The 27,184-nt window shown below is 41.3% G+C and overlaps 1 protein-coding gene and 1 pseudogene across 1 annotated transcript in view; both read right to left on the bottom strand.

Moving 5' to 3' along the window:
- Moxd1 (monooxygenase DBH like 1) overlaps positions 1-27,184 on the bottom strand; it is an 80,558-nt gene that overhangs the window by 25,239 nt on the left and 28,135 nt on the right. Inside the window, exons 5-6 of the mRNA XM_032894895.1 lie at positions 682-861; positions 295-397 (exon numbers count right to left, since the gene is read on the bottom strand). Coding sequence (XP_032750786.1) covers positions 295-397; positions 682-861 — 283 coding nt within the window. The remainder of the gene's footprint in view (positions 1-294; positions 398-681; positions 862-27,184) is intronic.
- On the bottom strand, positions 19,103-19,463 carry LOC116892946 (annotated as a pseudogene).

The raw sequence follows: 27,184 nt of genomic DNA, 5'->3' as shown, positions 1-27,184 counted from the left end.
ATATGACAAAGGAACTGCCTATTTTCCTACTTCCTGGTATCAAGTATGAGAATGTATTCTTAGGATTTGTGACCATGGATGCCCATTTGTACAGATGCTGCTGGTTCACGGCTACGGCACCAGCTAATTCTGAATAGCACCCTGTTTCGCCATTAAAAGCATCCTACTTTGGACATACAAGTTAACACTTTCCAACATGAAATTTCCTACTTCACTTCAACTCTGTTACAGACGACAGTTATAATGGAAAAAAAAAAAACAAAAACCAGTAGGTAAAACAAAGAAAGGCCTTACCTTTCTTTCGTGCTGGATTATCGTAATGGACTTCTAAAAGCACATAACGAGGATCTGGTGGCATGCCGAGGGATAATCCAACATGAGGTGGATAGGTAAAGCCCTGAATATGGGGAAAAAGCCTTCATGAGACAGCGACTTGTGGAAATACCTAAGAGTTCTGGTGCCCAAGCCCAACCACTCCTTCAAGATCCTTCAGCTTTTAGAACACAGTCACTCACTAAGCACTGATAATTTAAGGGAAGAAGGCGTTCCTATAAAAGCAGAGATATAAATAAACCTCTGTATATTTTTGTGTAAGGGCAGTGTGTTTTGACTAGAGTGATACACGCGGGAGAAGCACAATCAAATGATTGTCTGTGGGTTGGTCACCGTTGTTAGCCTTACCTCTCCACCAATGCCCCAGGCGAAAATCACAGTTTCACAGGTGAGGAAGGCGTCGGGCATATTTGGGTGGTAGCACTCATGGCCAAAGTCCAGGACACTGTCATTAAAGTTGCTGCTACATTGATACAGCAGGATGTGATGGACCAGGCTCTCGTGGCCTCTCTCTATTATTGGCTCCACCTACACAAACACAGATAGCAGGGAGAGGGTCATGAGTGAGAGAGCCTTCCCGCATCCTGCAGTAGGCACGGAAACAGCAGCAATGGTGTGTGTGTGTGTGTGTGTGTGTGTGTGTGTGTGTGTGTACATATACATACATACATATATATATATATATATATATATATACACACACACATATATTTATATTTATATAATAGCACATCCCTCTCTGTTATATATAAGGTAATGAGATCCAAACGTAAGTTGGCGACGATGGTGAAGATGACAGTGGACAGATGATAACAACAAAGATGAGACAACTATTTACTCCAAGAGTCACAGAACTCCACGGATGTTCTCTTTGCATGTGTAACTCATGCCTGCTTCCCTCATTCATTCTGCAGTGCCCCATGCTCTCCTCCTACATCGCTATTATTCCTCTCGTTTTCTCTTCACATAGAATAGTCATGTCAAGGCTACCGGCCCAGACTCTCTGTCTTCCTCTTTTCCATGCCAAAATATTAACCTTACCCTACTGGAGGTGACAGATCATATCTTAGTCATTTTTATATGTGTGGCTTGGGCATGAAATGGGCTCAATAATGGGTACTTTTATTTTAATAAAGGTCACATTCTAACGACAGATTAGGGGGCCAATTTGGGAGCTAAAAAACCAATTATTGGTGATTGATGACTATGTTACTTTTGAAATGTGAGGGGGGAATCTGAAACCAGTTAAAACAGGAAAAGCCAATTGGTACTGATGGCCCATGTGAACCCATTCTTTTCTATTGAATTCATCTTAAGTCTCCTTCATAGCACTTGTCTATTTCAGTCGGGAACATATGACATCTATCCCCACATCCAGATGAAGTGGGAGTCTCAGTTAGAGGGGTTCTTAAGATGCTGCTGCAGTCCCCACATTCTCAGAGCTCAGGATGCTTCTGCTTTAACTTTCCCTCCTCACAGGCAGGCACTGCATTCGGAAACCCTTGCTTGCTCTCTACTTCAGACTACAGATTCAGATGAAGCGTCTTCAGCCATTTTCTCCTAGGACATTGCATCCATCTCTTACTTCTGTGGGTTTTCTCTTTTGAGTAGGAAAATCCAAGCACAGGGATGTAGTAGGTAGAGGTCTGAAGTAGGCAGCTAAGAGATTCGGCTTTAGAAATTAAGTTCTATATTATCCACTTGCATATTTCAGAACCCCCGTTTACGGAAAGAAGGGAGCACAAGGCTTTGTTTGTGCTTATCTTTAAAAGGTCACAAGCCTGAAAGTTGAGACTGTTTTTCATTTGCTTGAAAATGGCAGTGATGGTTCCAATGCGATTATAAAATTAGCCCTGATTACACAGAGCTCTAATTCAGACCTTTCTATCAAAATTTTGTTTCCCTATCTAGTTTGAGCTGTCCTGTGATGTTATAAATGTATTTGGGTGCTTCCGTTCACCCAAAAAGACAAAACAAAACAAAGATCTCAGCAGGCGATGTTCAAAGCCATGTGAGGCTTTTGTTATATGCCCTGGAAGAGTTCTAAGTTTGCACCGAATTCTGCAAAACAGAACCCAGAAAGGAGCCACAGAATAAGGAAAGAGGCAGATGTTACCAAGACAGCTTCTTCAAGGCATAATGAGAGGGAGCTAAGAGTCTGAGATGCAGGGTGATGGTTGAGTTTAGGGAGTTCAAATACTACCTAACAAATTAAGAGCAGTTTTTGTTGTCTTGCAAAACATTGGAATGAATATTTCAGGCCACCAGATTACCGGGCATTCTTGGAATAATAGTATCTATCCTTCATCCAGCAACTCTCATGTCTCAACTTCAACGTCATCCTTCGTTTCTATATCTGGTCTACATACTTAATATTAGTGGCAAAGCTATAAGTTAAGTGTTACTGTCTCTCTCACATAAAGAGAGATTCGCAGAGATTGGGCAACAGGTCACAGATACTTATAGAGAGGGGGACAGAGAGGAGAGGAGAAACTGGGCTGTTCTGACTCTGACGTCTCTTCTGGTGGGAACACGCTATAGCAGGAAGGTGTGTTGGAAAGCCACCAATGCTATAAGCCACTACCAGCAGGAGGGAGATGAAGACTTAGACTCTAGACTGCAAGAGAAACAACGGCAGGCATCACAGGTTAATGCCAGGAGGGTCTCTGGGAAACCACAAGCACACCAAGCTGCCACTGGGGAAGCTGTATCAGGCTGGAAGTCCTGTGCTGGGGATTACTGATCTCCTCACTACCCAAGTCCCTTGGTCTGTTGCTGTGTTCTTTCCTTAAAGAGAACAGAAGACAGTGTGTCTCCAGTGAACCTGCCAGAGCTTCATGGAGAATTTGATTATAACTCCATGTGTGGATTGCAAGTTGAGGCTAAAACCTAAAAGGAAAAACACAAGATGAATTTTTGAGGAGGAAACTACTTACAAAGGAGACCTGACACGGACCTGGGTACTGATTGGAAAAGGAAATGAAGGGTAGTTTGGAAGAAGCAGTGACCTTTGAAACATAAAGGAAGCGGGGGAGAGGAGAAAAGAGAAGGCAGTGGTCTAGCCCTGCCCCCACCTTGAGCTGGGTTAAGAACGTCTTTGTGGTTTCAAGATGTCTTGCTCGCACCTATCTATTACAGCGTCTTGGAGAGCTGGTGTATCACCTGTTCTGAATTTTGTACCATAATTTAACAATTTTCAGATCTCTACTTTTATATGGGGGTCATGACTGCCCCTGCAATTGTTTGGAACACAGAAAACACAGGCTACACGTGTCCCTTGTGATTAAGACGACCTTTATCTCAGAGTCAATCTTTTGTGAGTTTAGCTTGACTTTAGCGTAGTAGTAAAGAGGAGAGAAGGAGCTTTCTTGCCCTATCCGACCGCAGGGCACCAGTGACTGGAATTCTTTGGAACGGTTTCTGTTTTCTCGTCCTTCCAAGTTCTCTGCCTAAGATGTGGTTCTTTGCCTGTTGGAACACGAGTGGAGGAGTAGAAGGAGGCTCTCCAAAACTCAACGTGCACTTCAATAAATTAAAATGTAAGACAAAGGGAGAGGTGACTGGAGGAATCTGGGATAAGCTGGGACTTCTGTAAGGTTCTATCACTTGTCTTCCCGCTGTTCCTGTTCCTGGTGCCTGGCTTCATGACCCCTCCACTCCCTATCCCCCAGGCCCACGAGCGAGTCCATGGGAAAGACCATAAACCCTGGCAAAGGGGAACCTAACAATACATTCAACCGAACTGGGTGTGGAATGGACTCTTCATCCCATAAATGTCCCATTCTGAGAACAAGTCGGGGATGAAAACAAAGCTACTGTTGATGTGGTTTCTAAAAGCCAAGAAGAATGAGCTTGGCATGTAAAGGAGGTGACAATAGGAGACTGAACTAGGGTAGAAATGAAGAAAAAGAATGAAAACAAAAAAGAAGTAGGAAGAAAGCAGATTCTGGGCAAGCATTCCTGCAGTCTAGAATTCCCATGAGAATCACCGTCCTATACATACCGCAATTGTCGAGCTTGGGGATGGGTACCCAGCCCGTCAAGCTGTCCTTGGGTTTCTTAAGCTCTAACAAGTGTTCCACTGCCCTTGAAGGGCCACAGCAGGAGGTCAGCAGATGTCACAAGTGACTTGTTTCTGCCCTGGTACAGTGGGTTCCACAAAGACAGCACAGAGAAGATCCCAGACCCAGGGAAGCTTTAGTATCTAAGGTTTCTGCATTAGTCCCTTCGTGCCATTCTGAGTTAGTCAACCTTTTCTCCTCAGTTAATACACTTCTCTTCCTCCAAAGCTGGTTCACTTTCTTCCCCGACCCCTACCCCCATTCTGGCTATCAAACACAAACACAGATCACCTGTTCATCCGTGTTGCCTGAACACACACCGCCCGAAGTCGCCTTTTTTCTTATCTTAGAAACATTGCCACCTAAAGTCATTCTTCCTTACTGTTTTAACTGGATCTGGGAAAGTTATTACCAGTCATTTCAGTAAATTCCCTGTTAGGAGCCGTGTGTGTGTGTGTGTGTGTGTGTGTGTGTGTGTGTGTGTGTGTGTGTGTGTGTGTGTGTGTGTAAGAGAGAGAGAGACAGGCAGACAGACAGACAGACAGACACAGAGACCTGACCAGTAAAGCTGAGCAGGTACAGCAGCTGAGCATTTTTCTCCAACAGTCACAACCTTCTTTCCTTTACCAGCTGCCCAGTGCCCTCATAGTTCCATTAACACGACGTCTCAGGCATGAAAGCCCCATTTCTTCTTACACACATGTTCATTCTTACCACTGTCATCGAACCCATTCATTTGCCCAGCCCATCCATCAGCCTCCTTCATCAAACCATCTTACTCATGTTTGAGAACCATTCTGTTTCTTGGGATGCCTCCTCTGACTCTGGCTCATGTGTGTCTTGTCTCTCTGTGTTTTCCTCAGTACTGTGCATAGCCGGATGCCAAAGTCTGGGTTTCAAATTCGAAGTCTGCCATTTATAAGTTTTGTGACCTGATGCCACTTTCTTTACCTTGGTCAAAGTCAGTTGTCTTAGTAATGAGTGGAAATCCAAATCAAATTTCAGTCTACTATAAAAACTAAAGGGTGAGCTCATCCAATCCCTAACTTACCGTAAACACTGGTGAAGTTATACTAATTCAGACCAACTTAGTGGATATTTCCATTTTTCATTGAATGCAATTATTTTGCCTGTGTTTTCCCCAAATTGAAAAGCAATTCATTGTTTTTCTCATGCTGCCAATTTATTGCATGGAGCAAAGGTTTTCCGAACCTTTAGAGAGAGAGAGAGAGAGAGCACAAGATCGAGCATGTGTGTGCATGCCTGTGTGTATGTGTGTTTGTGTGTTTAGTGCATGCACGTGTAAGAAAGTTAGCAAAATACACCATAGAGACAAACTCCTGCACATACATGTACACACATCTCCACTAATAGGTATGCTCAACACACAGAGAGACACACATACACAAGGCCACACTACATACTCTCTGACATGGCAGTGCTGGTGTCCGTTTAAATATGCATTGTTTTTGAAAGATAGATTTTTGTTTTGTACATTTCAAATTCTGGGAATTTGTAGAGGATCAAGTGTGTCTATGTTATAGACAAAATGGTTTAGAAAATATTTAAACAGGTTTATTTTTAACCAATGTATGGTCTGCAGTGCAGCCTTATGTCAAGAGATGAATATCTCTAGATTTATGACAGATATACTCAGGATGGACAGACAGACATAAATGAACTTGCTATAAGGGGCATGAGCCTTGCAGAAACAGGGAGCCTTTGACATAACTACATACCACGGCGGGACAGAGAAGACACACTATGGAATGGGGTACTCTCGTGTCTCGACTTTATTATGTGTCCTGCTCCCCAATCCCAGAGAAGAGAACTAAATGCAACAAAAGAAAGAATTGGAAGCATCTGTGTGTGTGTGTGTGTGTGTGTGTGTGTGTGAATTTTCAGAAAAATACAACTCGGACATTAGAGTTCAGAGCATTTTGCTATTCCCTTTAACAACTCTATATGCTTGGTTTGTTTTGCTGCAAAGAAAATATTAATTCACAGTACATATTTAGAATTCTGATTTTTATCACTAAATGGCCTAGGAGAAGTTACCTACCATTATGGCCACCTTGTCCCATCATGTAAGGTGATCATGAGGACCTGTGGCCTCAAAAGCACCTCACATCAGAGAGTACCAACCCAATACTCATGCTCACATTTCTCTCCATAACCTTCTATTTCTTTGAAAATTTAGACTATATTTATTATGGACCATCATAGTTAATTAGTGGAAGTTTGCACAAACCTTCAAAGTATTTACTTCTATCAAGAGACTCTCCGTATGCTGATGTGCAGTTAGATCCAAACAGGTTCTGACATGCTCTGACCCAGGAGAAACATTACAGGAAATAATGTGCATTGCATTTCCCACGGACTTAGGAGAAAAGATTTAAAAATGTTTTCAGCATAAAGACATGAACGATGTTTGAGAAGGAAGGCATATGTGTATTGATTTAAACATTATTCAAATGTGTATATACATATGTGTCATTATGGAGTGTTCCTGTGTGCACCCTTTCTGTGTCTTTATATATCAGGCAAACTTTCTAATTTAAATTTTATGGCTGTTTATTTTCCAAATATTGAGTTAATACAGCACAATTGATCTCCTCCTATAATTTGCTTTTAAATTTTTATTTAAAATACTAACTATGCTATTTTGTCAAACAATGCATATATTCCACTTGAAAACTCATTTATGCCCCCCTGAGGCCTTCATCTCTTAAATTAACCAGTATGGTTTAATTACTTAAAGATGCTGTAAAACTTTCACAGCCCAAATGTGTGGAGTCCTTGACCGCTTCGTCCCCTCGTGGGACGCCAGCAAGTGTATCACAGTCTCTCCTGGATTCTGTATCGAATATTCCCACTCTCTGAGTTGTAGTTCCATCCCAGTCTCCTTGGAAGATCTGCCTGCTGGGCTTATCTTGTTTGTCTTTTGTTATGTGTTTCATTTTATTATTATTTTTTAAATGTATGATTTCAGGGTCTTAATGCCAACATGACAGGACAGAACTTAATTACCAACAGATGGCTCTCACAATAAAATGTCACAGCCCCAAAGTAGAAATGGAAAGAATTTTCATTTAATCCAATATGACTTACAAAGAAAAACAAGTTGAATCTCAGATACTTCATGTTCTAACTCTTACCCCTCTTGTAAGAAAATAAAAACTCTTTCGTCATCAAATTTTGATTGCCTGTATTAAACATAACTTATCATAACAAATTTGTTAATTTTAAATAAAGCATACTGTTTTAGCAACTATTCATCATAATTTAAAGGTTTATTTGCTAGGGGAATTCAATAAATGAACTGACTTTTTTTTTTTTTACTTCTCGTCTTGTTTTTACTTCTGAGAGCAAGGAAATGGCAGTTTTTACTTCTTCAGACACCATCTAAAGGATGAGATCTAATTGCACACAATACAAATTAGCAACATTGCTTCTTGCAAAAAAAAGTCTGTTCTGGACTCTGTCCAAAAGCCCAGAATTCATTACTCTCTCAAAGGCCTGCAAACTATATTCTCTTTTATCAGTAACCAAGGCGGGAGATACGATGCTGATTTTCCCTGAGATTCCAAATAAACTGGCTTTAGACCTGACAACCACCCGGCTTAGGCAACAATCGTCTGCCTCCCTGATTTAGGATTTCAGCTGTGCAACAGAACTCATCAGCCCTGCCTTCCAGTTAAACCCAGCCTCCTCAGACACAGGTCACTCTTTTAAAGTTCATTTGCCCTAGAGAGAAAACAGATGTGTAGAGCATTGTTACAATTCACCAGATCTTTCTCCACTTAGTCTCGATTCGAGTCACTGATTCTATGGAGGTTTATGGAGCTCTTGGGATCTGACGATCAAAGATGGCCTAATCCAGCCATCCAGGGACTTAAAGTTAAGACAGCTAGAGGCAAAGGGCGACCACCATTGTTCATCTGCTGTGCACACACACTGCTCCATGTATATCGCCATATTTAGTCTTATGTCATCTTTTTGCGGCCTTGAGACTGGTTTACTATTCTTGCTTTATACACAGAGAAACTGAGGACCAGTTAAGTAGCATTCAGACAGCTTCTGAGTACCGAGCCTGATTCACACTCAGTTTAACGTCTTCCGTCTCCTTTTGAAGACAGCACTGCTGACAGCTACTCTGGCCTGTGCAGACTGCAGGGGAATTGCAAATCGAGGACCGGGGTCGGGAAAGGAATTAGAATGAGACCCCGAATTATGTTTGAATTATGGCATTGTTTCAAAAGTCATCTTATCTTATGGAGTATTTATTGGCAGCAAAGAGAAATATTTTTCATTGGAAAGACATCGTTGTCCTTGTCATTGACTTGGGACCCACCATTCCGACAACTGAGACGTACAGTCCAGGGTCAATGAGTAAAGCCTGTTGCACGTGCGTGAGGCTTGGGGCGTGCAGCGTGCAGGTCAAGCTAAGCGCGGTTCTGTGTGTCTCCAACTCCAGCTCTGGGACTGTGAGGCAAAGAAGATCCCAGCTGGCCAGCCTGTCTTTCCTAAACATGATAAGCTCCGGGTTCCATGAATGGCTGTCTGGCTCAAAGCAGAAGGTGGAGAGCCACTGAGGAAACGGCATGATACAGCTGTCTGGCCTCCACACTTACACACGTGTTTACCTGCCTGAGTTTGCACACACACACACACACACACACACACACACGGTGTTGGTATCAGGAATTGCCTTTAGAGCGGCACCATTTGGTCACTGTTGCCATGGCAACGGCCACACATTTCCAAAGACCTTTTGGCTCAATTCTCAACTCCACCTGGGAGTAGTTACATCGCATTCCAAATGAAAGGCATTACCTTCTGCCCTCACTCTCTCTTCTCTTCGCTCTTTCTCCGTTCTCTTCTTTCTCTCGCCCCTTCCCCTTGTCTCGTTCCCCCATTAAATCTCACCACGTGGAACCGTGTTGGGGTTGGTTTGGTGTCCTCTTTCCCCAGCCGATATCTGATATTATTTACATCACACGGGAAAAGGAAACACGATGTTTTGTGTATTACAAAAGATAAACTGATAGGTTGTTGTAGTTGTGTGTTTTTCTTGTTCTCTATGTGTTTAAGTAGGAGGTAACATTTTTTTAAAGTCTCCATTCGTAGGACAATTATGTAAAAACTGTGAGAATGATATCAGTCATATCAGGGGGTAGTGGATTGAACACTGCAGTTACTGTCTGTGAGTGAGGTAACTAACTTCTACTCTAGTAAGTTTGTCTGTCTTCATAAATGGGCCTACACTGCATTGCCTTCTCAAAAATTTAAAGCTTCTGCTTCCTTCCACCTAGGCGACTAAGTTAGTCTTCTCCCACAGATGTCGACACTCCGAGACCTAGGCATGTAAGGGTCTGTGATTCACAAAGATGATACCCCAGACTCCGATTGCAACAGCAAGGAGTGTTTATTCTGCAGAGAGGCTGCATGCAGGGGTCCACCATACATACATCGGGATGGAAGACAGAGAAGTATGGACTTGTTTTGGACTTTTCCAGTTCTGGGAAACAGAAACTCAGGCCTAGTGTCCCAAACTGCCAGTTTGCAGCCTGTCCTGGAGTCAGCCTGGCTCTGACTGGCTTAGTCCTCTCAGGCAAATGTCTTCTTAGTCTTTGTAGCTGTTTGCTTGTGTTTTATTTAATTGACACATAGAGAAAATGTTTTAGCATTCTTTACCTAGGAGCTACCCCGTGAATTCAGGCTTTGTAACATGGGCCACTCATCTTAACCTTCCAGCAGAGTCCAGCAAGTTCTGCATTCCCTCCAGGTGCTCCAGGAGGGTCTCAAGCAGAAATTTGAGATTTTTAGTCTCACGAGACCTAATCTGACTTGTCTCATTGTTGTTATTGTTTCTTTTTTTTGTTGTTATTGGTTTGTTTTGTTATTTTTCCCTAAACGTGCCACCTCCTTTTAAACAAATGTGATAGTTTGCTAGAATTTAAATATTCATAGGTTGAGAGCCATAAAAATTACACTGAAAAGGGATCTACTTACAAGTGAAACATAAAACACAGGGGTGATTTATCCTATACTCGGGTATTTTCCGAGGCATATAAAAGTCAAACTACATTTAACTTTGTAATTCACTCTCCTTAGGTGCTCAAAGAGAAGGTTTACAATCTTAGAAATGTGGTGGATGTCTTTTCTTGGCAGACGAAGAAGAGATCTGAAGAGCTGATAAACTGAACCGTAGTTCTGGTTCTAAGAAAGAACTCCCCATACTCTCTCAGCTTTGAAGCATCAGGTCCTTTTAGATGCTTATCTCGGAGCCAATGCCCAACAACAAATGAATTCACATGTCCTCTGCCACAGCTCTCAGGCCCTGTGTCCCCTTGCCCAGGCTGCTGTCCCAGCAGCAGTAGCCTTTCCTCTCACCCTATCCTGTCCAAATACCTACGACACAACTTCTAGCTCTAGTGAGCGGATTTCTAACTTTTACAGCAGGCCATTCCGTTTCTCCAAACACAGTAGTTTTGAGTACAGAAACGATCCAGTGAGGGGAAGCGCTTCTCTCCCGAGGATCCAAGTCTGATATTCAGTGCTCAAGAAAAACCCTCCGTGCAGTAGGGCATGCCCATAATCCGAGCACTGGGAAGGCAGACAGGAGATTCCCAGGCTTGCTGATTTGTGCAAATCAGTGAGCTCCAGGTTCAGTGAGAGACGCTGTCTCAAAAGTCAGATGGAGAAACAATGGACCCCTTGTTGAAGTTTACTTCTACATTTATAAGCTTGTACACATGTGCTCATATACACATGTACTCACATACAAATGTACTCATACATATATGTACTCACATACACTTGTGCTAACACATACATGTACACATGTACTCACACACGTACTCATATACACATGTACTCACATACACTTGTACTAGCACATACATACACACATGTACTCATACACACATGTATACATGTACCCACACACATGTACACATGTAGCTCACATATACATGTGCTTTGTTTCTGCTCAAAACAAAACAAAACAAAACAAACAAAAAACCCAATTCATTTCAGGGACTGGGGAGATGTCTTGGTGGGTAAATATGCTTTTCCTGCAAGCACGAGGGCCAGAATTTGATCCACTACCCATGTAAAAAGCCAGACATGGCTGAGTGAAAAGCCAGACATGGCTGAGTGTGCCTGTAACCCCAGTGTAAGCAGCAGAGAGCTAGAGGGAAGTCATCCAATGTCCTGCTTTGCCTTCTGTTGGTATCAGGAATTGCCTGTAGAGCGACACCGGTTGGTCACCGCTGCCATGGCAACGGCCATACAGTCCCAGAAGACCTTTTGGCTCAATTCACACCTCCACCTGGGAACCTTTATGTCACATTCCAAATAAAAGGCAGACTACCTCTGCCCTTGCCCTCTTCTCTTGTCCCTTCCCTTTGTCTTGTTCCCCCATTAAATCTCACTACGTGGAACTCTGTTGGTGTTGGTTTGGCGTGCTCCTTCCACACGGGCATGGCTGATATTTGATATTTAATAACAACACCTTCTGTGTATATGCACAGGGACATACACACCCACACATCTACATGTACCACACACATACAAGAACAGGTGTGACAAAGAAAGAAGGGAAAGAGAAATACACATAAACATGCTAAAAAAAAAAGGGAAAGAGAAATACACATAAACATGCTAAAAAAAACCACAGACTTCTTTTAGTGGCCTCCCCTGCGCGATCTTTCCGGGCCTTTCACAAGCCCTTCAGGCTTCCGCAGTCCCATCTCTACCTCCAGGCTTTTGATCATGCACTTAGAAACTTCTAAAGCCCGAAGCTGACAAAACAGTCTGGACCCCTCAACACTTGAGCGTCTGGCAGAAGGCAACAAGGTATTCTGAACCTCCCTTACAAGCATCTATGTTTTCAGCCACCAGTTGGCAATGACCAACATACCTAGTGCTAAAAGGATGCTGGGAAGATAATCCCATATCCGTGGTAATATCAGAGACATGATAAAATCTAACCTGGTGAGTATATTAAAATGCATAATGTCTATACCCTCGACCAGTGCGTCTTGCAATTCAACCCTCAGTGGCATTATCAATACTTAAGGTTATGCTCATAACCTTATAAACGATGGGCAAAAGCCACAAGTCACTTCGAGTGCTCATTAGTGAGAAATGACTGCAGAAATAAGGCTTACACAAAGCAGTTAGGAACTAAGTGCTTATTATATTTGAACCTGCAAAAAAAAGGATGGCAATTTGATAAAATGAATTTCAAAGTGATTTTAAAAACAAGCTAAGTTAAGCCAATAAAACTTATATAATAAGTATTTCTTTTAACATAAAATTATAATGAATATAGATGTGTATCACCATCGGTCAACTTAGAGACATCGTTAATCTCTTAAAAACATTTTGAAAAAATGTTTCCTACTCCTATTTGCTCAACAATTAGGTAGACTTTGGGTTTGGTTAATTTTGGTGTGTAATTTTTTTTTATTTGCAAGGTTTTTACTAGTGAAATTAAAGCTTAAGCAGGAAAAATATTTGAGGAATTAAAATAAAAACAAGTGTCATTACATTGGAAATGAAGCAACAGGAGTTGGTCTCCTGTTGGAAAACAGAGCATTGTGTTAAGGGACAGAGCTGAGGACATTCTCCTTCGCCCTCCTACGAGGAGGGATCAAGAATGCAGCTGTTGTGACTTCTTTCAATACCTCCAGTGCAGAAAGCCAGGCTTGACAGGGGAATCTCCTAGGATTATTAACTCAGCTGAAGATGTAAATTATTCCATAACGTAACCTTAGCACTCCAATAAAAAGAATGTGAAAATATGTGATCGCATCAACAAACTGTTGGAAATTTTTAATTGTTACATATATGGAAAACATTACTCAGAGAGCTGCTGTTTCCTGTCTATCATTGCAAAGAACTTAGTTCTCTGACCTTGTGAATTTAGTGGCTGTAAATCTTGCAAACCTAACCTCAGTAGAAGAGAGGTTGCACAACACAGTGTTCTGGGTAGCAATCTCCTAACTGCTTAGAACACAGAAATCCAAAGCAAAGTTGGTCAATGGATTGAATACCAAGATATAAAGGAATTGATATACTCCAGAGAATCCAGTCAGCTATAAATAAATATTTCAACTTTCTACTCCGAAATATCCTGATAGAAATCAACAAGATCAAAGTGAATTGCTTCGAATTATTGGATAATTGCATTCAAGTAGTTAGAGTTTTTTCAAAGGCTCTGAAAATTTCTTAATTGTAGATTATTAAAAGATGACCATACATATACATACTGGAGATTCTTTTCAGATTTCACATGTTAAAACGGGAATGTAGACAAAATAGCAGCAATTTATGACTTAAATTTAAATTCGAGTTTAATTAATAGGTTGATAGTGAAGTTATTTTTTTCACTAGACTTTATTTTTTTTTAACATCCATGAAATGAAATCTTGACAAAATCAGACAGCTAGTCCAGACTGTCAGACAAGAAAAAGGACAATAAGGTGACACTGTTGCATCTCCTGGCCTCAAAGGCTCACTACATTTTCAAATAAGTTCCAGGATCATTTGTAAACAGGTATTGTATTTGTTTCTTTGTAAACAGGTATTGTATTTGTTTCCCCAGTACAGAAACCAAGACTCCAAGAAGTTATTAAAGATCGAGGGTGGGCCAAGCATTTGAAAGACAAGGCCTTCAACCTCAGTTAACTAAATAAAATTAAATCACCCCACTCTTGTGGTTCACTGTGTTCACATTATCTATGTGTACAGCAGTCATGGAGACCAGGGCATTAGACGAACAGCCGTCCTATCCCACCTCTAGCTCTATGGCTTTGGAGAAGACGTCTGTCGTTCTTCTGGCAAAGGTGTGACTGTTAATCAAAGCAGTGTCTGAGATGCATTAAGCCATCTGTAAACACGCGTGTTATCTAAACCTTGGCACTTTCAAAGCATTTGCACTTACATGTGGATATAGACACTGATACCAAGATCACGGCAGTTAAAGGAAAAAGCTAAGCCTTTGCTCGTAGCTGTCATGGTCACAGTTGTGATGAGGAATTTGCACTGGGCTTCCCTCCAAAGGGACGAATTTTACCTTGAAGTCATGAAGTCACAGGTCAACTACTGTGGGTATTAATAACTAACTGGTCATAGTAGAAGTGATTGTAGAGAAAAGATGGAAGGGTCCAGGGATACGGCTCAAGGGTTAACATGCTCACTGTGAAAGCCAGATGACTCAAGTTCAGACCCCCAGAATCCAGGTAAAGGCAGGGTGTGCGTGAAGCTTCATTTTTAATTCCAGTCCAGGAAGGCAGGGTCAGGGCTTCCCTGAGGTAAACCGGCTAGAGAGATAACTGATGGGTGAGCTCGGAGCTTTGTGTCCTAACTCAAAGAATAAGGGGGGCAGAGTGAATCATGGGCACCTCCCGACATAGAGCACGGCACTTGCACACGCGTATGCCCACACACAGGAAAGCAGACATGCACATGTCTACATGGGCCAAAAAATTATACACACATGAAACAACAAAATTACACGGAGAGTTTAATATTCAAGAGAACTAAAGGTACTTTTAGGGAGGTGGCTTTAGGGTGCTAAATTTTCCTTTTCCTTTTTGACCCAGAATTTTGCTACAACATCACGGGCTGCCCTCAAAGCCATGATTCTCTAGCCTCCACCTCTGGAGTGCTGAGGTTATAAATGTGTAGTAGCATGACTGCTTAAAGGAATATTTTTGCTTAAATATTGGGTGATAAGCAAATAAATGATCTTGACATCATTTTAGGCTTGTATGTTGCCTTAGTTCAGGTTTCTGCTGCTGTGAAAAACACTAGGACCAAAAAGCAAGTTGGGAAGGAAAGGGTTTATTTAGCATACACTTCCACATCACAGTCCATCACTGAAGGAAGTCAGGACAGGAGCTCAAATTGGGCTGGAACCTGAGGCAGGAGCTGATGCAGAGGCCCTGGAGGAATGCTGCTGATTGGCTTGCTTCCCATGGCTTGCTCAGCCTGCTTTCTTATAGAACCCAGGACCACCAGCCCAGGGATGGCACCGCCAACCATTTGGTTGGGCCTTCCCCCACTGATCACTAATTGAGAAAATGCCCTACAGCTGGATCTCGGGGGCATTTCTTCAACTGATGCTCCTCCCTCTCTGGTGATTCTAGCTTGTGTCAAACAAACAGACAAAACCAGCTAATGCATATGTCATAAAATGGAAAGTTAAATTATATAAACCTCTCTGGAGAAGCCCAGGTGTGTCGCATACATTTAAACTATTAGGAAAGGTTGAAGGACATTGACACGGGAACAGACATTATTTGAACATTCCGATAAACTCAAGTTGTAGTCCCTAAGGAAGAGTCCTTTATTTCCACAAGAACTGAAGGACCACCACCAGAGTTGTAGAAACAGTCACAGCTTCATTTCTCATGATATCATTTAGGACAAAACCCTGTAATCCCACGTAGGTATAAAAAGCTACAGTTCCCTTTTGATATTTCACAGTAAGAGTCTTGGAACGGTTGGGGCATTCAATGATTTAAAGAAAACTACTTTCCTTTACGAGAAGTCAGTGAATTTGACTTACATGCATTACTTTACGTAATAAAAGGCACAGACACAGACAGCACTGAAAACCATCTCGAACACCTGGTCTCCAGACACTCTCTTGTCCTTTGCAACTCAAAGGTGTGGATGAAAGGATGGTGCTGGGCAGTTAAGATACATAGTGGGCAAAGTGAGCGTGTACCTAGATGGCAGTGTTGTCTAGAGCTGCTGTGTTTCAGGACTTCTCCAGGCTGGGATGCAATAAATATGAAGTGTATGCTAAAAGCTATGCATATGGTCTTGCTTTGACTCAACATTTAAAATACATACAGTGATTTCCTGAGAATTTGGTCTCAATGATGAAACTGTTTCCTTAAGATTTGGCAACAGAGGGTTGGGGATTTAGCTCAGTGATAAAGCGTTTGCCTAGCAAGCGCAAGGCCCTGGGTTCGGTCCCCAGCTCCGAAAAAAAGAAAAGGGAAAAAAAAAAAAACATTTGGCAACAGAATATTTAAAGACATTCTTTTAAAAGTCAGATAGATGGCCTTCAGTACTGTTTGAAAAAACCCCCCTTACATGTAAACATTAACGTACAGACAAAACTTCAGTGTACCAGTTTCACTAGAACATAAATCTTTTTCCCTACATCGAGAAAGCATCCTCTAGCTTATTTTATAATGGAAGGCGACTGTAGCTCCAGAAAGTAGCTGGGTTTTCACAAAGAAATACACAACACACCAAGGAGTAAATGATGTCAATACTATAAACTGTTGAATTATAAAGAATTGCTCTTAATAATGCTATGTGCACGGTCCTCTCTACAGAAGTTCAGGTATACTGTATGCCATGTTGCAGCTTCCCACAGAGGCTAGAAGAAAGCACTGGACCCCCTGGACCTGCACTTACATGGCGTTCACCATGTAGATTCTCAACATCAATCCTGGGTCCTCTCTAAGAGTAGCAGGTGCACTTAACCACTAAGCCATTTCTCTATGACCTGAGTTCTTCATGGGCACAAAACCATATCCTGATGGTACATGCTCATTAGTGTTTGGTCAGCCTTCAATATGTACTAAGTAATATTATAAAACATAGTACTAATGATACTGTGAAAGCATTTTACTGTGTTCTATGAAATATTAATATACAGCAAGAGCCTGAAGTGGAAATTTAAGGGCTCTTTGGAAAGCCAGTTGGATGGTGTTTTGCTGGGGCAAACACGTGAAGGAACATTTAAAGTGGACACAGGTATAAGGCAGACTCATAAAGGAACATTGTGCTGAAGCAGACACAGGAGAGAGGATGTTCTGCTAACACAAGCACATGAAAGGACATGTAATGAAGGATTCTTTGCTAACCACATGGGTGTATTTGTCTGCCTTACATTGTGTAGTTGAGTTACATTTGTCGGGACTCCATAGTGAGAAATGCACCAAAAAATCTGGTGGTGTACTGCAGTTTCCTGCCACTTTGGTGGACTGGGGCTGATTGGATGGTCTTGCCGAGGCAAGATACATGCTGAGGAAAGGCATGTGGAGGACACATGATGTTTGGAGGGTGACAGAGACAGAGCTGGGCTTGCTGGTACAACTAGCTGTGCAATGCTTGTGAGTCTCCTGTCTTCGCTGATCTTTGCTTCCCTGAGAGAGGTCCAGACAAGAATCTCTCTTGCTGGTCCCTCCTGCTGACTCATGCTGAAGCTGAGGCCTGGCTGTCTCCACTAGGTAGTGTACTTCTGTTGTTAACCCTTCTACCAAACTGGACTGCTGGTGTATCTGTGAAGTGTTTGCAAGTGACTCGAGCTGCTGCTGCCTAAGAGCCAAAATGTTAATTTCCAGACAACATAGATGGGGGAGTTGGCATCAGGATTAACTGTTAAACTTTTCCAAAGAATATCAACAACCACACCGTCACACAGGAGTTGGCACCACACTTAGGGATTTAACTTAGATAATTTTAAGCGGTGTCCTGAGGATATGAACTAAGCAGAGTAACAGTGACTCACCGCAGCAGACAAATATATAATGTTTAAAATTTGTTGTAATTTCCCCCTTCCTAAAATAGTTGTATTATTAAGCTTTTCTTCTGAATTTTTGATGAGTACATAGTTTAATAATGGACAAATTCAGTGTTGAGAATGTAAAAGCTGTGAAATATATTCATATTCATATATTCAACTCATGAGCTATACAAACTTTTATTAAAAGTCAGTTTCCACTTCAGGCATGACAAAGATTTCATTCATAAAAAGTATAATAATTCATTTTTGCATCAACTATCAATTTGCGATGTCATCCTGGTTGTATACTAATGATTTTTTTTAACACAGAAAATTATAATATAATCCTCTTTAGGGACACACAAATTTATCTGCATTTTTTCTGTAATTATAACATAATTTTGCATCGTAACTTAATCTACCAAGGAAGGCAAAGGAGTAATTATAAATTTATGAGTTTATAAATCCTCAGCTTTCCGAATTCCAATATTTCGTGAATGAAGAAACAACACTCTTAAGGATTGCTAATCACACAGAACCATCTCTTGGTTTCTCAGGATTTACAGTTTTCCAGGGGTTTGGGTAGCGTGACTTTAATCTCCTGGAGGAACCACGGTCTCATTAGTTTTCAGGTTGCCAGTGGTTGGGGTAGGATTGGAATCTGGGCCCCCAGTGCTCCTTAGGCAGCCAGTTTCTCTAGCTTTCTTCCCAACGTGTCTTTTCTTGTTCTACGGCACCATGGGCATTTTGCCACACGCTGAAGACCAAATGAAACGTCGGTGTGTCATCTCACGGGACCGTTTATATCGACCACGGTTGGGGTGGGGATAACGTGGCCCATTACCGTTGTTCTCATATCCAAGGAAGCTTTGTTTTTTAAACTCTACCAGAAGCTGCTGACCTGTCTCCGAGCATCCTCGGGCTGCAGCACAGGCTCGGGAAGGTGAGAGCCCAGTGCCTCCTTTTCACTTAAATTATTATTTAATTCTTTTCCCTGTACCATCGTCTAGGCTCAGCATTCTGCCCCTTTCTGGAAACATATGCATAATTCTTAGCCTGAGCATCTGAACCTTGACAGTCAGTAACTTCCTAAATCACTCACGAGGCTTCAGATGTGTCATCGGTGTCATTGACAAGTGGGTTTCTTCTTTTTTTTGGGGGATGGTGAAAGGTCAAGATTTTATTGTCTTCATAACAAAATCAGCTTAGAACTGGATCACTTGGCCCTTTCTCTTCTTGTCACCTCCTAGTTCAAAATGCTTGCATCTCTTAATAGCCAGCGTCCTCTTAGATCTGCAGTTGGGCTCAACTCACTCCAGTCTCAACACAATCTTCTTTGTAGTTTTAGCCTTTTTGCGGAAAATGGGCTTAGTCTGCCCGCCGTAGCCACTCTGTTTCCTGTCATAACGCCGCTTTCCCTGGGCATACAAAGAATCCTTGCCCTTCTTGTACTGCGTCACCTTGTGGGGTTCGTGCTTCCCACATTTCTTGCAGAATGTCCTGCGGGTCTTAGGAACCTTCACCATGTTGGCAGGAGTGCTATCAGCTCAGAAAGGACAAGTGTGTTTATGTTTAGCAGAGCACTAACACTCTGGACTTCTGTGTACTCAGATGCCAGGTATAGTCTGCGAGCTCCCAGGATTTTTAACCCAAGGTCTTCGAAGGCTCTGGTGGGGCAGCCTTATGTGGCCCAAGAAGTAGGCTCACATTGTATGGGACTCAAAAGCAACCTTGCCCGATATTGTTCTGTACACTTCAGAGTTTGTTAAAATAGCACAGCTCTTGTTGAGTGCCCTTACCACGACGGAGAAAAAGGAACATTAGGAAACTTTGGGAGGTGATGCAAATGCCCTTTCCCTTGGCTTTGGAAATAAGGTCAGGGGTAGGTACATGTGTTCGAACTCACCACACAGTGCACATTAAACATTTGCAATTCTTTATGTAACACGAGTCTCAGTGAAGCTATCAAAACAAACAGGAAAGCAGCTCTCGCTCTCAGAAGTCGACCGAAAAGACACAAGGCTGAAGCTGTACTACCTGACCTCTCCACATAGATTCTTTTCATTTTACCACAAATATGTTTGGAGGTGGAGGAGTCAGAAGGCTTGAGTTAATAGAACGATCGGACAAAGGTCTGTTAGTTTTTCTCAGAGGATCTATGCTCAAATCTCAGTCCTGCTTCCTATGGATTCTATGGAGTTGAAAAAGCTACTTTGACCTTGCCTGACTCCACAAAGTTGTGGAAAGTCGGTTTTATCTTGAGAAACTCTGAAATCCTGGTGAGATGATATATCTAAGTAGCAAAAAGTAAACAGTTGTACCTACATACTTCCCTGTGTCACAAACTAAAGTCATTCATACACATCTCAGTGTCACCATATCTACTAATCTGCCATACCACTCACTAGAATTTAATATGAATAGTTTTGTATTCTGTCAATAGTCGCGATGATTAAGTCACTTGGCAATTTTACAGCCAATAACTCCCATTATATGTGTTAACGCTTTATCGTGTTCCCATCCTACCTTCTGCATTGAAAGTGATATACTAGATGGGGGTGGGGGTGGGGAATAGAACTGGGTGGTAGACGAAAAGCTAAGGAAAACAAATATCCAGTGTCTGCTGAAAAATGTCCTTATTTAAAGTCACCAAATGTAAGACTAATGGGAGCTCTAAGAATGTTCAAGAATGTCCCAGGGGAGAGTCACCAGCTGGTCTTTGTCCTTAGTTAGACAAGAGCAGGGGTAGGGGGGAGTAGCTTACATTTCATTTGGTTTAGAGTAATGGAGGCAAGCAATGAAATCTAACTCCTAAGGAATCTTTCTTTCCAAATAAAAGAGTGACTTATTGCCTACCATGTCCTCTGTGAAGCCTTTAAGAAAATCCTATATGGCAAGCCTATATGAGAAAATACTAGAACTTTTAGTTCATTGTCTCTGTAATCCCCTTCTAGGGAAGAAAACGAGCAATTACGAGCCTGTTACGCAACAGGTGTTTTCGCTTGTCTTCATTTAATCTTCACTGAGAATTACTTTTCCTACTTTATGGCTGAAGAGGCCAGCTCTGAGAGTTTTCTTTGCCTAAGGGTACTGAGCTAATGAAAAGCAGAGTCAGGATATACCATTGTGCTCCGTTCCAGCCTGTTTCAGTAAAGCCTGGCCTCTGTCTTATCCTACGATTTAAGAGGTTCGAAAACCACGGTCAATTGGCGACATGACTTAGTTCTGCTTAAGTACATGCTAACCATGTAAACACTCATTTGGTGATGACAGCTAACAACTGAGTGAAGTACCTTCATTAGCCCTGTCTGCACATGGTAGCTTAAGACTTAAGTTGAAGAACTCGCTTGGGATCAACATCTATTGGCTAAGGAGCCAAGATTTGAATCATGACATCTGACATCATAGCCCGTGCTTGAGCCACTACACAATAAAGACAGTCAACATGTATGGTTTTATTATTTAGTTTAATGTAGATTCTTTATATCTTCACAAATTTTTATAGAAATGTAATAGTAATTGTATAATAATACCAACAAGCTCACTGAATTGTGGGTTGAAGGATTAAACAGAACAGTTTATTACCCAAGCATAATAAAGTCTCCTGGTTGCCCTTTTAAAAGTTGAGTCTGTTAACATACTGAGTGATTACAATGTGTCTAGGCTTCCCAAGTTCTCTTGGTGGCATGCCCTAGGGACAGAAATAGATCAAAATCTATGCTAATGGAGCCCCTGTGAAGGTCTTTTAACCTCTGTGGGGAAGGGGCACATTTCGCTCTGGACCTACTATAGGCATGTGAGATACCAGAGTATGTAGGGAAACCCAGACCACGGGACATGTGATCTTCAGCACAGACTTTAGTCTTAGTTTTCAGCAAGTCACAGATATTTAGAGGCAGAAAGAGCCTACTAAAATCATCGGGTGAGATATCTTTATCTGACTGGGCAGGAATGTGAGGAACAGGCAAGGTTAAGTGCTGTTTCCAGGGTCAGTGAGCTAATTAGCAGGGCAATAAATCACTTTCATGAATAGACCTTGCTTTTAGAGTGAACTCAGTCCCTTGTAGTCTACATGGCTATAAAGAACACCCAGGTAGCCAGACAAACCCCTGATATATCTGACATAGATGTAGGCTAGGCAGATACAGTGCAAAGTCTTCAACATCCTGACCGTATCAGCAATCTTTAAAATAGGCTTCTTTAAGTCACATCATTACCAGTAACTAACATCTCTACCAGCATTCCTATTAACATCTCTACATCCAAAATTTTAGGTTTAGCCACCACAAATACCCTAGTTTTTTCATTTCTCTCTCTCTGTGTATGTTAAGTATGTATATATTTGTGTGTGTAATCAGATTCCTTAGATATAAGAGATATAATTATTTGACCCTGATCCTCTTTGTCACACAAATTGCCAAAATGTGGATTGTTGAAACTTATATATTTACATCATGAACTTTTACTGGAACGGTGAGCGTTGCAGAGCTTTTAGAAGTGGTGGAACATGGTTTCACATGAGGCTGATTGTGAAAGTGCATTTGTCTCAACTTGTTAAACAGATCCATCTACAGATCCGAAGTTCTGCCCCCAGGGAATATGGTAAGAGAGCCCAGGATGAAAGGGAGACAGTGGTGAGTGAAAGCCATGCCCTGTGGTTAAGGCAGATCTGGAAAAAGCACACCCAACCACTGAGTCAGAGTCAACAGCAAACATCTTGTTCCCACATGATAACGTGAAACAGAAGGTGAGCACATGACAAAGGCTGATGACAGCATGGGCACACATCCCGACAAGACCAAAGAGCATTTCCATGAGGAAGAAAGACAATGGAAAGGCCACTTTAGGGGGAAAACAAGAGTGAGATACACTGAGAGAGAAAAGCTAATTCTGGTCCTCAGAGGATCAAGTAGTTTATATCAGTCATGCTCAAATTCCCCTGATCACTAAAACTCCAACAGTTTACTCCCTTAAAAGAGTAACCTATTAGCACATTTGATGTTTTGTGGCATGCTTTAATGATGAAGTTCTCCATTCAACAGTGTCCTTTTATTCTAAGAAATGACTGAACACAGTAGGGTACCTAGTCAGCAAAATCTATCTAATATATGATATGACAGATGTTTACTCTATGCCTACAGCAAGGAATCCACTATCTAGTAACTATTTTATGATTATACAGTAGTCGGGTTTCAAGGATCTTTCATGCCTATTTAACAGCAGTTATGCCTGAGTTTTCCTCGGAAGCATCCTCCACAATCCATCATTGAGATTTAGCAGCAAGGAAGTCTGATCTCATGGAAGTAAATACATTTATTCAGGGACACGCAAAAAACATAGCATTTCCCTTCAAGAGTGTATTGAAGATGACAGTGTTTTGTTTTGCTTCGATGTTTCTTTTGTGCATTCACTGAAGCATATATTTTTCAGGGCGATCTCTCTAAGTGACATGACTGATAATGTAGAGGTTCACTGTTCTGTGGTATATGTGTTCACGTAGAGGTCATGTAGAGGTCAACATTGGCAGGTCTTCCTCAATCGCTCTCCACTTTAGACAAGATCTAACACTGAACCTGAATTTCAAATTCAGCTAGACTGTCTAGTCAGCAAGACTGGATCTTCCTGCCTTGGTCTTCCCAGCATTGAAGCTACAGGCATTTGACATGGATGCCGGAGATCAAACTCATTTACTCATGCCTGCTCAGCAGGTATGTTACTGACTGAGTTATCTCCCCAACCTCACAATGTAGCTTTTATTCAAATTCCTAAATATCTAGAAAGACTGATAGGAAACCCTTCAGCAACCCAGATATGGAACAAGATGAACAATATGTAAAATTACAGCTATATGTTGAAAATAATCTATCAGCTTATTAGATGTGTCAGTTTGGGCATCGTACTAAATAGTAACCCCCTTTGATTAACTCACAAGTCATGGTAACATCTATGTTAAATGTTAGTTAAGTAAGTTAAGTAAAATATACTCCTCCAATTTCTAGGAAAGAAAATTAGCAGATAAAGACAAACTGTACATAATTAATCAAAGTCATCCTGACTGAGAATCAGCTGTGACTGAACTGTTAGCTCGGTGCTCTGTTCTTTCCCAGGCTTTCGGGAAATGTCGTTTTCAGGGAAAAGTCATTCCATGAGAATCAATAAAAATAACTATCCAACAGCAGCTGCCAGGTTGTCAAAGAGTTTCTGAGTCTGCTGTGTTGAGTAGAAAAAAATCAAAAACAAAAAATAAACAAACAAACAAACAAACAAAAAACACCCAAACCACTCAAACCCCAGCTTAGCCCTTAATCTAAAAAACTCCTGAGGAAGGTCTTGTTACCACTTAATAAAGAGTGGACTACAGGAGACGAGGAATGTAATGCTCCTAGAAGGTCCAGGGACCATGATTATGCTGGGCCACATGGGGAGTATTTTCCTCTCTAATATAGCCAGCTATCAACTAACATTTGTTAGGCCAAGATGTATCTTGTTTGAACTGATAAACTCATGGTGTGGGGTTTCCGTGAAGAGAATTCTCTGATGATAAAAAAAAAAACCCTCAATAGAAACTGTATTAAACCAAGTAATGACCCCAACTTCTGAGGCAGCCTACTGAAGTATTCTTAGTCCTGACGACTCCATCACTTTTGACACCACCTGAAGGATTCATCTGTTGAAGTAAATTCCAAGCTGAAGGGGAAGCCATGGCATGAGAATGCTGGATAAAGCAAAGCCATGCTGGCCTGAGGTAATGTGGGCTGACCATGTGCTACCAGAGGGCAGAGCAGATGGTTCAAACAGATGATCCAAGGCGAGGGAGGTGGGTGTAATAGGAACTTCCATGAGCTGACTACAATTTACACAGTCACAATGTGTGTCATCTAACACACACATTTTCAAACTCACCGTCTTTGCTTTTGAGACTGTGTTGCCAGTAGCCCAGGCTGACCTTGAAATGATAGTCCTCCAACCTTATCATCCTGAGGACTTGGAATACATGGATACCACGGTCCCTGGCTCCCATTTACAACTCAGCCAAATGTCTCAACAATCAAATAGAGCTCAATATATTAGAGTCACAAGAGAATTTGAACAACTAGTAACTTTTATTATAATCCTATCTTCCTCCATGTAAATTATTTATTTTCTGATTTTAGTAATTGTCATTATTTATCTCATCACTTCATAACCCTTATTTTGAATCATTGTTACATGAGTAAAATTAAAATTTAAGACTTAACTACTATCATTAACTTTATTCCAATTAATAAAGTCATGATTAGATGACTGGTAAGTTTTATCTGTTTAGTTTTGTTATTGTACGTAGTCGTAAAATACGTAACCTTATTTGTGGCATTTATGCCACAAATAAGAACTCTCTTTGAATTAAAGTAAAATTTCAATCTTACAAAAATTAATCTATAATCAGTATTTTTGAAACCCACTGAGAACCACATACTTGATAATTCAAAAACAATCTTGTATAAAAGAGAAGAACTGAGGCCTACCTTTTAAATATGTATTTATTTATTGCATGTCTGTTAGTAGGTATGTGCAGGCACTGCAGAAGTATGTAGAAATATGAGGTATTCGACCTCATGTATAGAAGTGGAAGGACAACTTGTGGGAGCTGGCTATCTCTTTTCACCCTTTGTTTCAGGTTGCAAGTCTTCTTAGCCAATGCTGAAATGCCAATGCCAATGTCCCGGAGGACAGCTCCCCAGCCTGGTGAAACCCTTCCCACACAGTGTTAATGCACTCTTGGGCAAGCAGCTGGGGACAATGAAAAACACCTGACCTATGGCTTTTCAAACCATGAGTCTTTTTGTAAGGGAAGGTCACATATTGTCCATAAAGTAACAGAGAGCATCTCCTCTAGGACAAAGAGACTGGAAACAAGATATCTCCAGGAAAGTTCTAGTCTAAAAATCTACTTCATAAACTTACTAGGATCTTACTGTACCATTTATTAAAAATAAAATATCGTTTGAAAGATGGACTCTAAACAATTTGTACAATGCAAATATTTTTTGGACCCTGTTCCTGGTACAGTTTGAGTAGCAGGAACAGTAGGGCCACCTCTATGTAAATACTGGGGGTTGTGTAGCTGCAAAAGCTTCTCCTGTAGGAGGACCTAATTGAGGACTGACTGAAAGAGCAAGGATTGCTAGTGCAAACAATGCCAGCCAATCAGGAACTGCTGTTTAGAAGAGATGCTTTCTCAGGACCAATGAAGGCATGGTGGAGGGTATTAAAGGAACTTTCCACAGTGCTGCTGAGTGCTGCAGCATTTCTCACCTGCTCCCCCGTCTGTGTCCTTGACTCTGTACCAACTTGCTCCCAACCCCCAAGAGCAGGTAGGGTCCGGCAGAGAGCTATCCAGGGAACAGGCAACAGGTTTGATTGACAGGTATGCTGTCTTACTTAGAGGGTTATATTTCATAATATTAAGTAAACTAAACTTTAGGGGTTAAGAGATAAGAGCAGAAATCTATCCTGTGAGAAATATTTCAAACTAAATAATCAATTTTAAAGTGTTATTCACCAAAACTCTCCTCCCTCACAAAATATGACAGGAACCTCTTTCTACTTGGTGATCCTCCTTTAAATCCTATCTTCCTCAAGGTAAAGATCTCTTGGGCTTTGGTAGAATTGCAAATATTGCAAAAAGTCTTTCATGCCACTAATGTTTCTTGCTACAAACATGTAGTAAAGACATAAACGGATTCCAACATACCTATCCAAGGGCCCCTTGCCTGTGTGTTGTTGTGACATGTTTGTGACAAAAAAGCTACCTAAGAACTCTTGGTGAGGTGTCAAGCAAGGAAAGTTACACTGACATCCCACAGACAGACACGGTTATCTTCATTTCATTCAACGCCATCTTTCTCATTAGTAATAATAAGAATAAGGCATGTGAGTGGAAGCACTTACGAACTTTACCACCTATCAACGTTTGAAATGAATGAAGGTCCTACTTTGTGAAATGCGTGTCTTCATTTCAGAACCTGGTTTTACACCTGTTTCTTAAGCCAGAGGCTTGCAAAATTACCGTAAATGACAAACAGTGTTTACGAATATTCTATTTTCTGGGAAAGACTTTACTGACAAAATCGAAGAACTTTGACCCTTCATTAAGTACATAGATTTGCATTCACTTTCCACTTACATGAAGTAAAAAAAGAAAAAAAAAATAGCTTCTTGCAGAGGCAAGCAAAGCATTCATAGTCATATGGTTGCTAAGACATCT

Source organism: Rattus rattus, chromosome 2 (assembly GCF_011064425.1).
Source record: "Rattus rattus isolate New Zealand chromosome 2, Rrattus_CSIRO_v1, whole genome shotgun sequence".
Lineage (NCBI taxonomy): Eukaryota > Metazoa > Chordata > Mammalia > Rodentia > Muridae > Rattus > Rattus rattus.
Note: the sequence above shows the minus strand (reverse complement) of the source record. Positions and strands in the feature narration are given on the sequence as shown.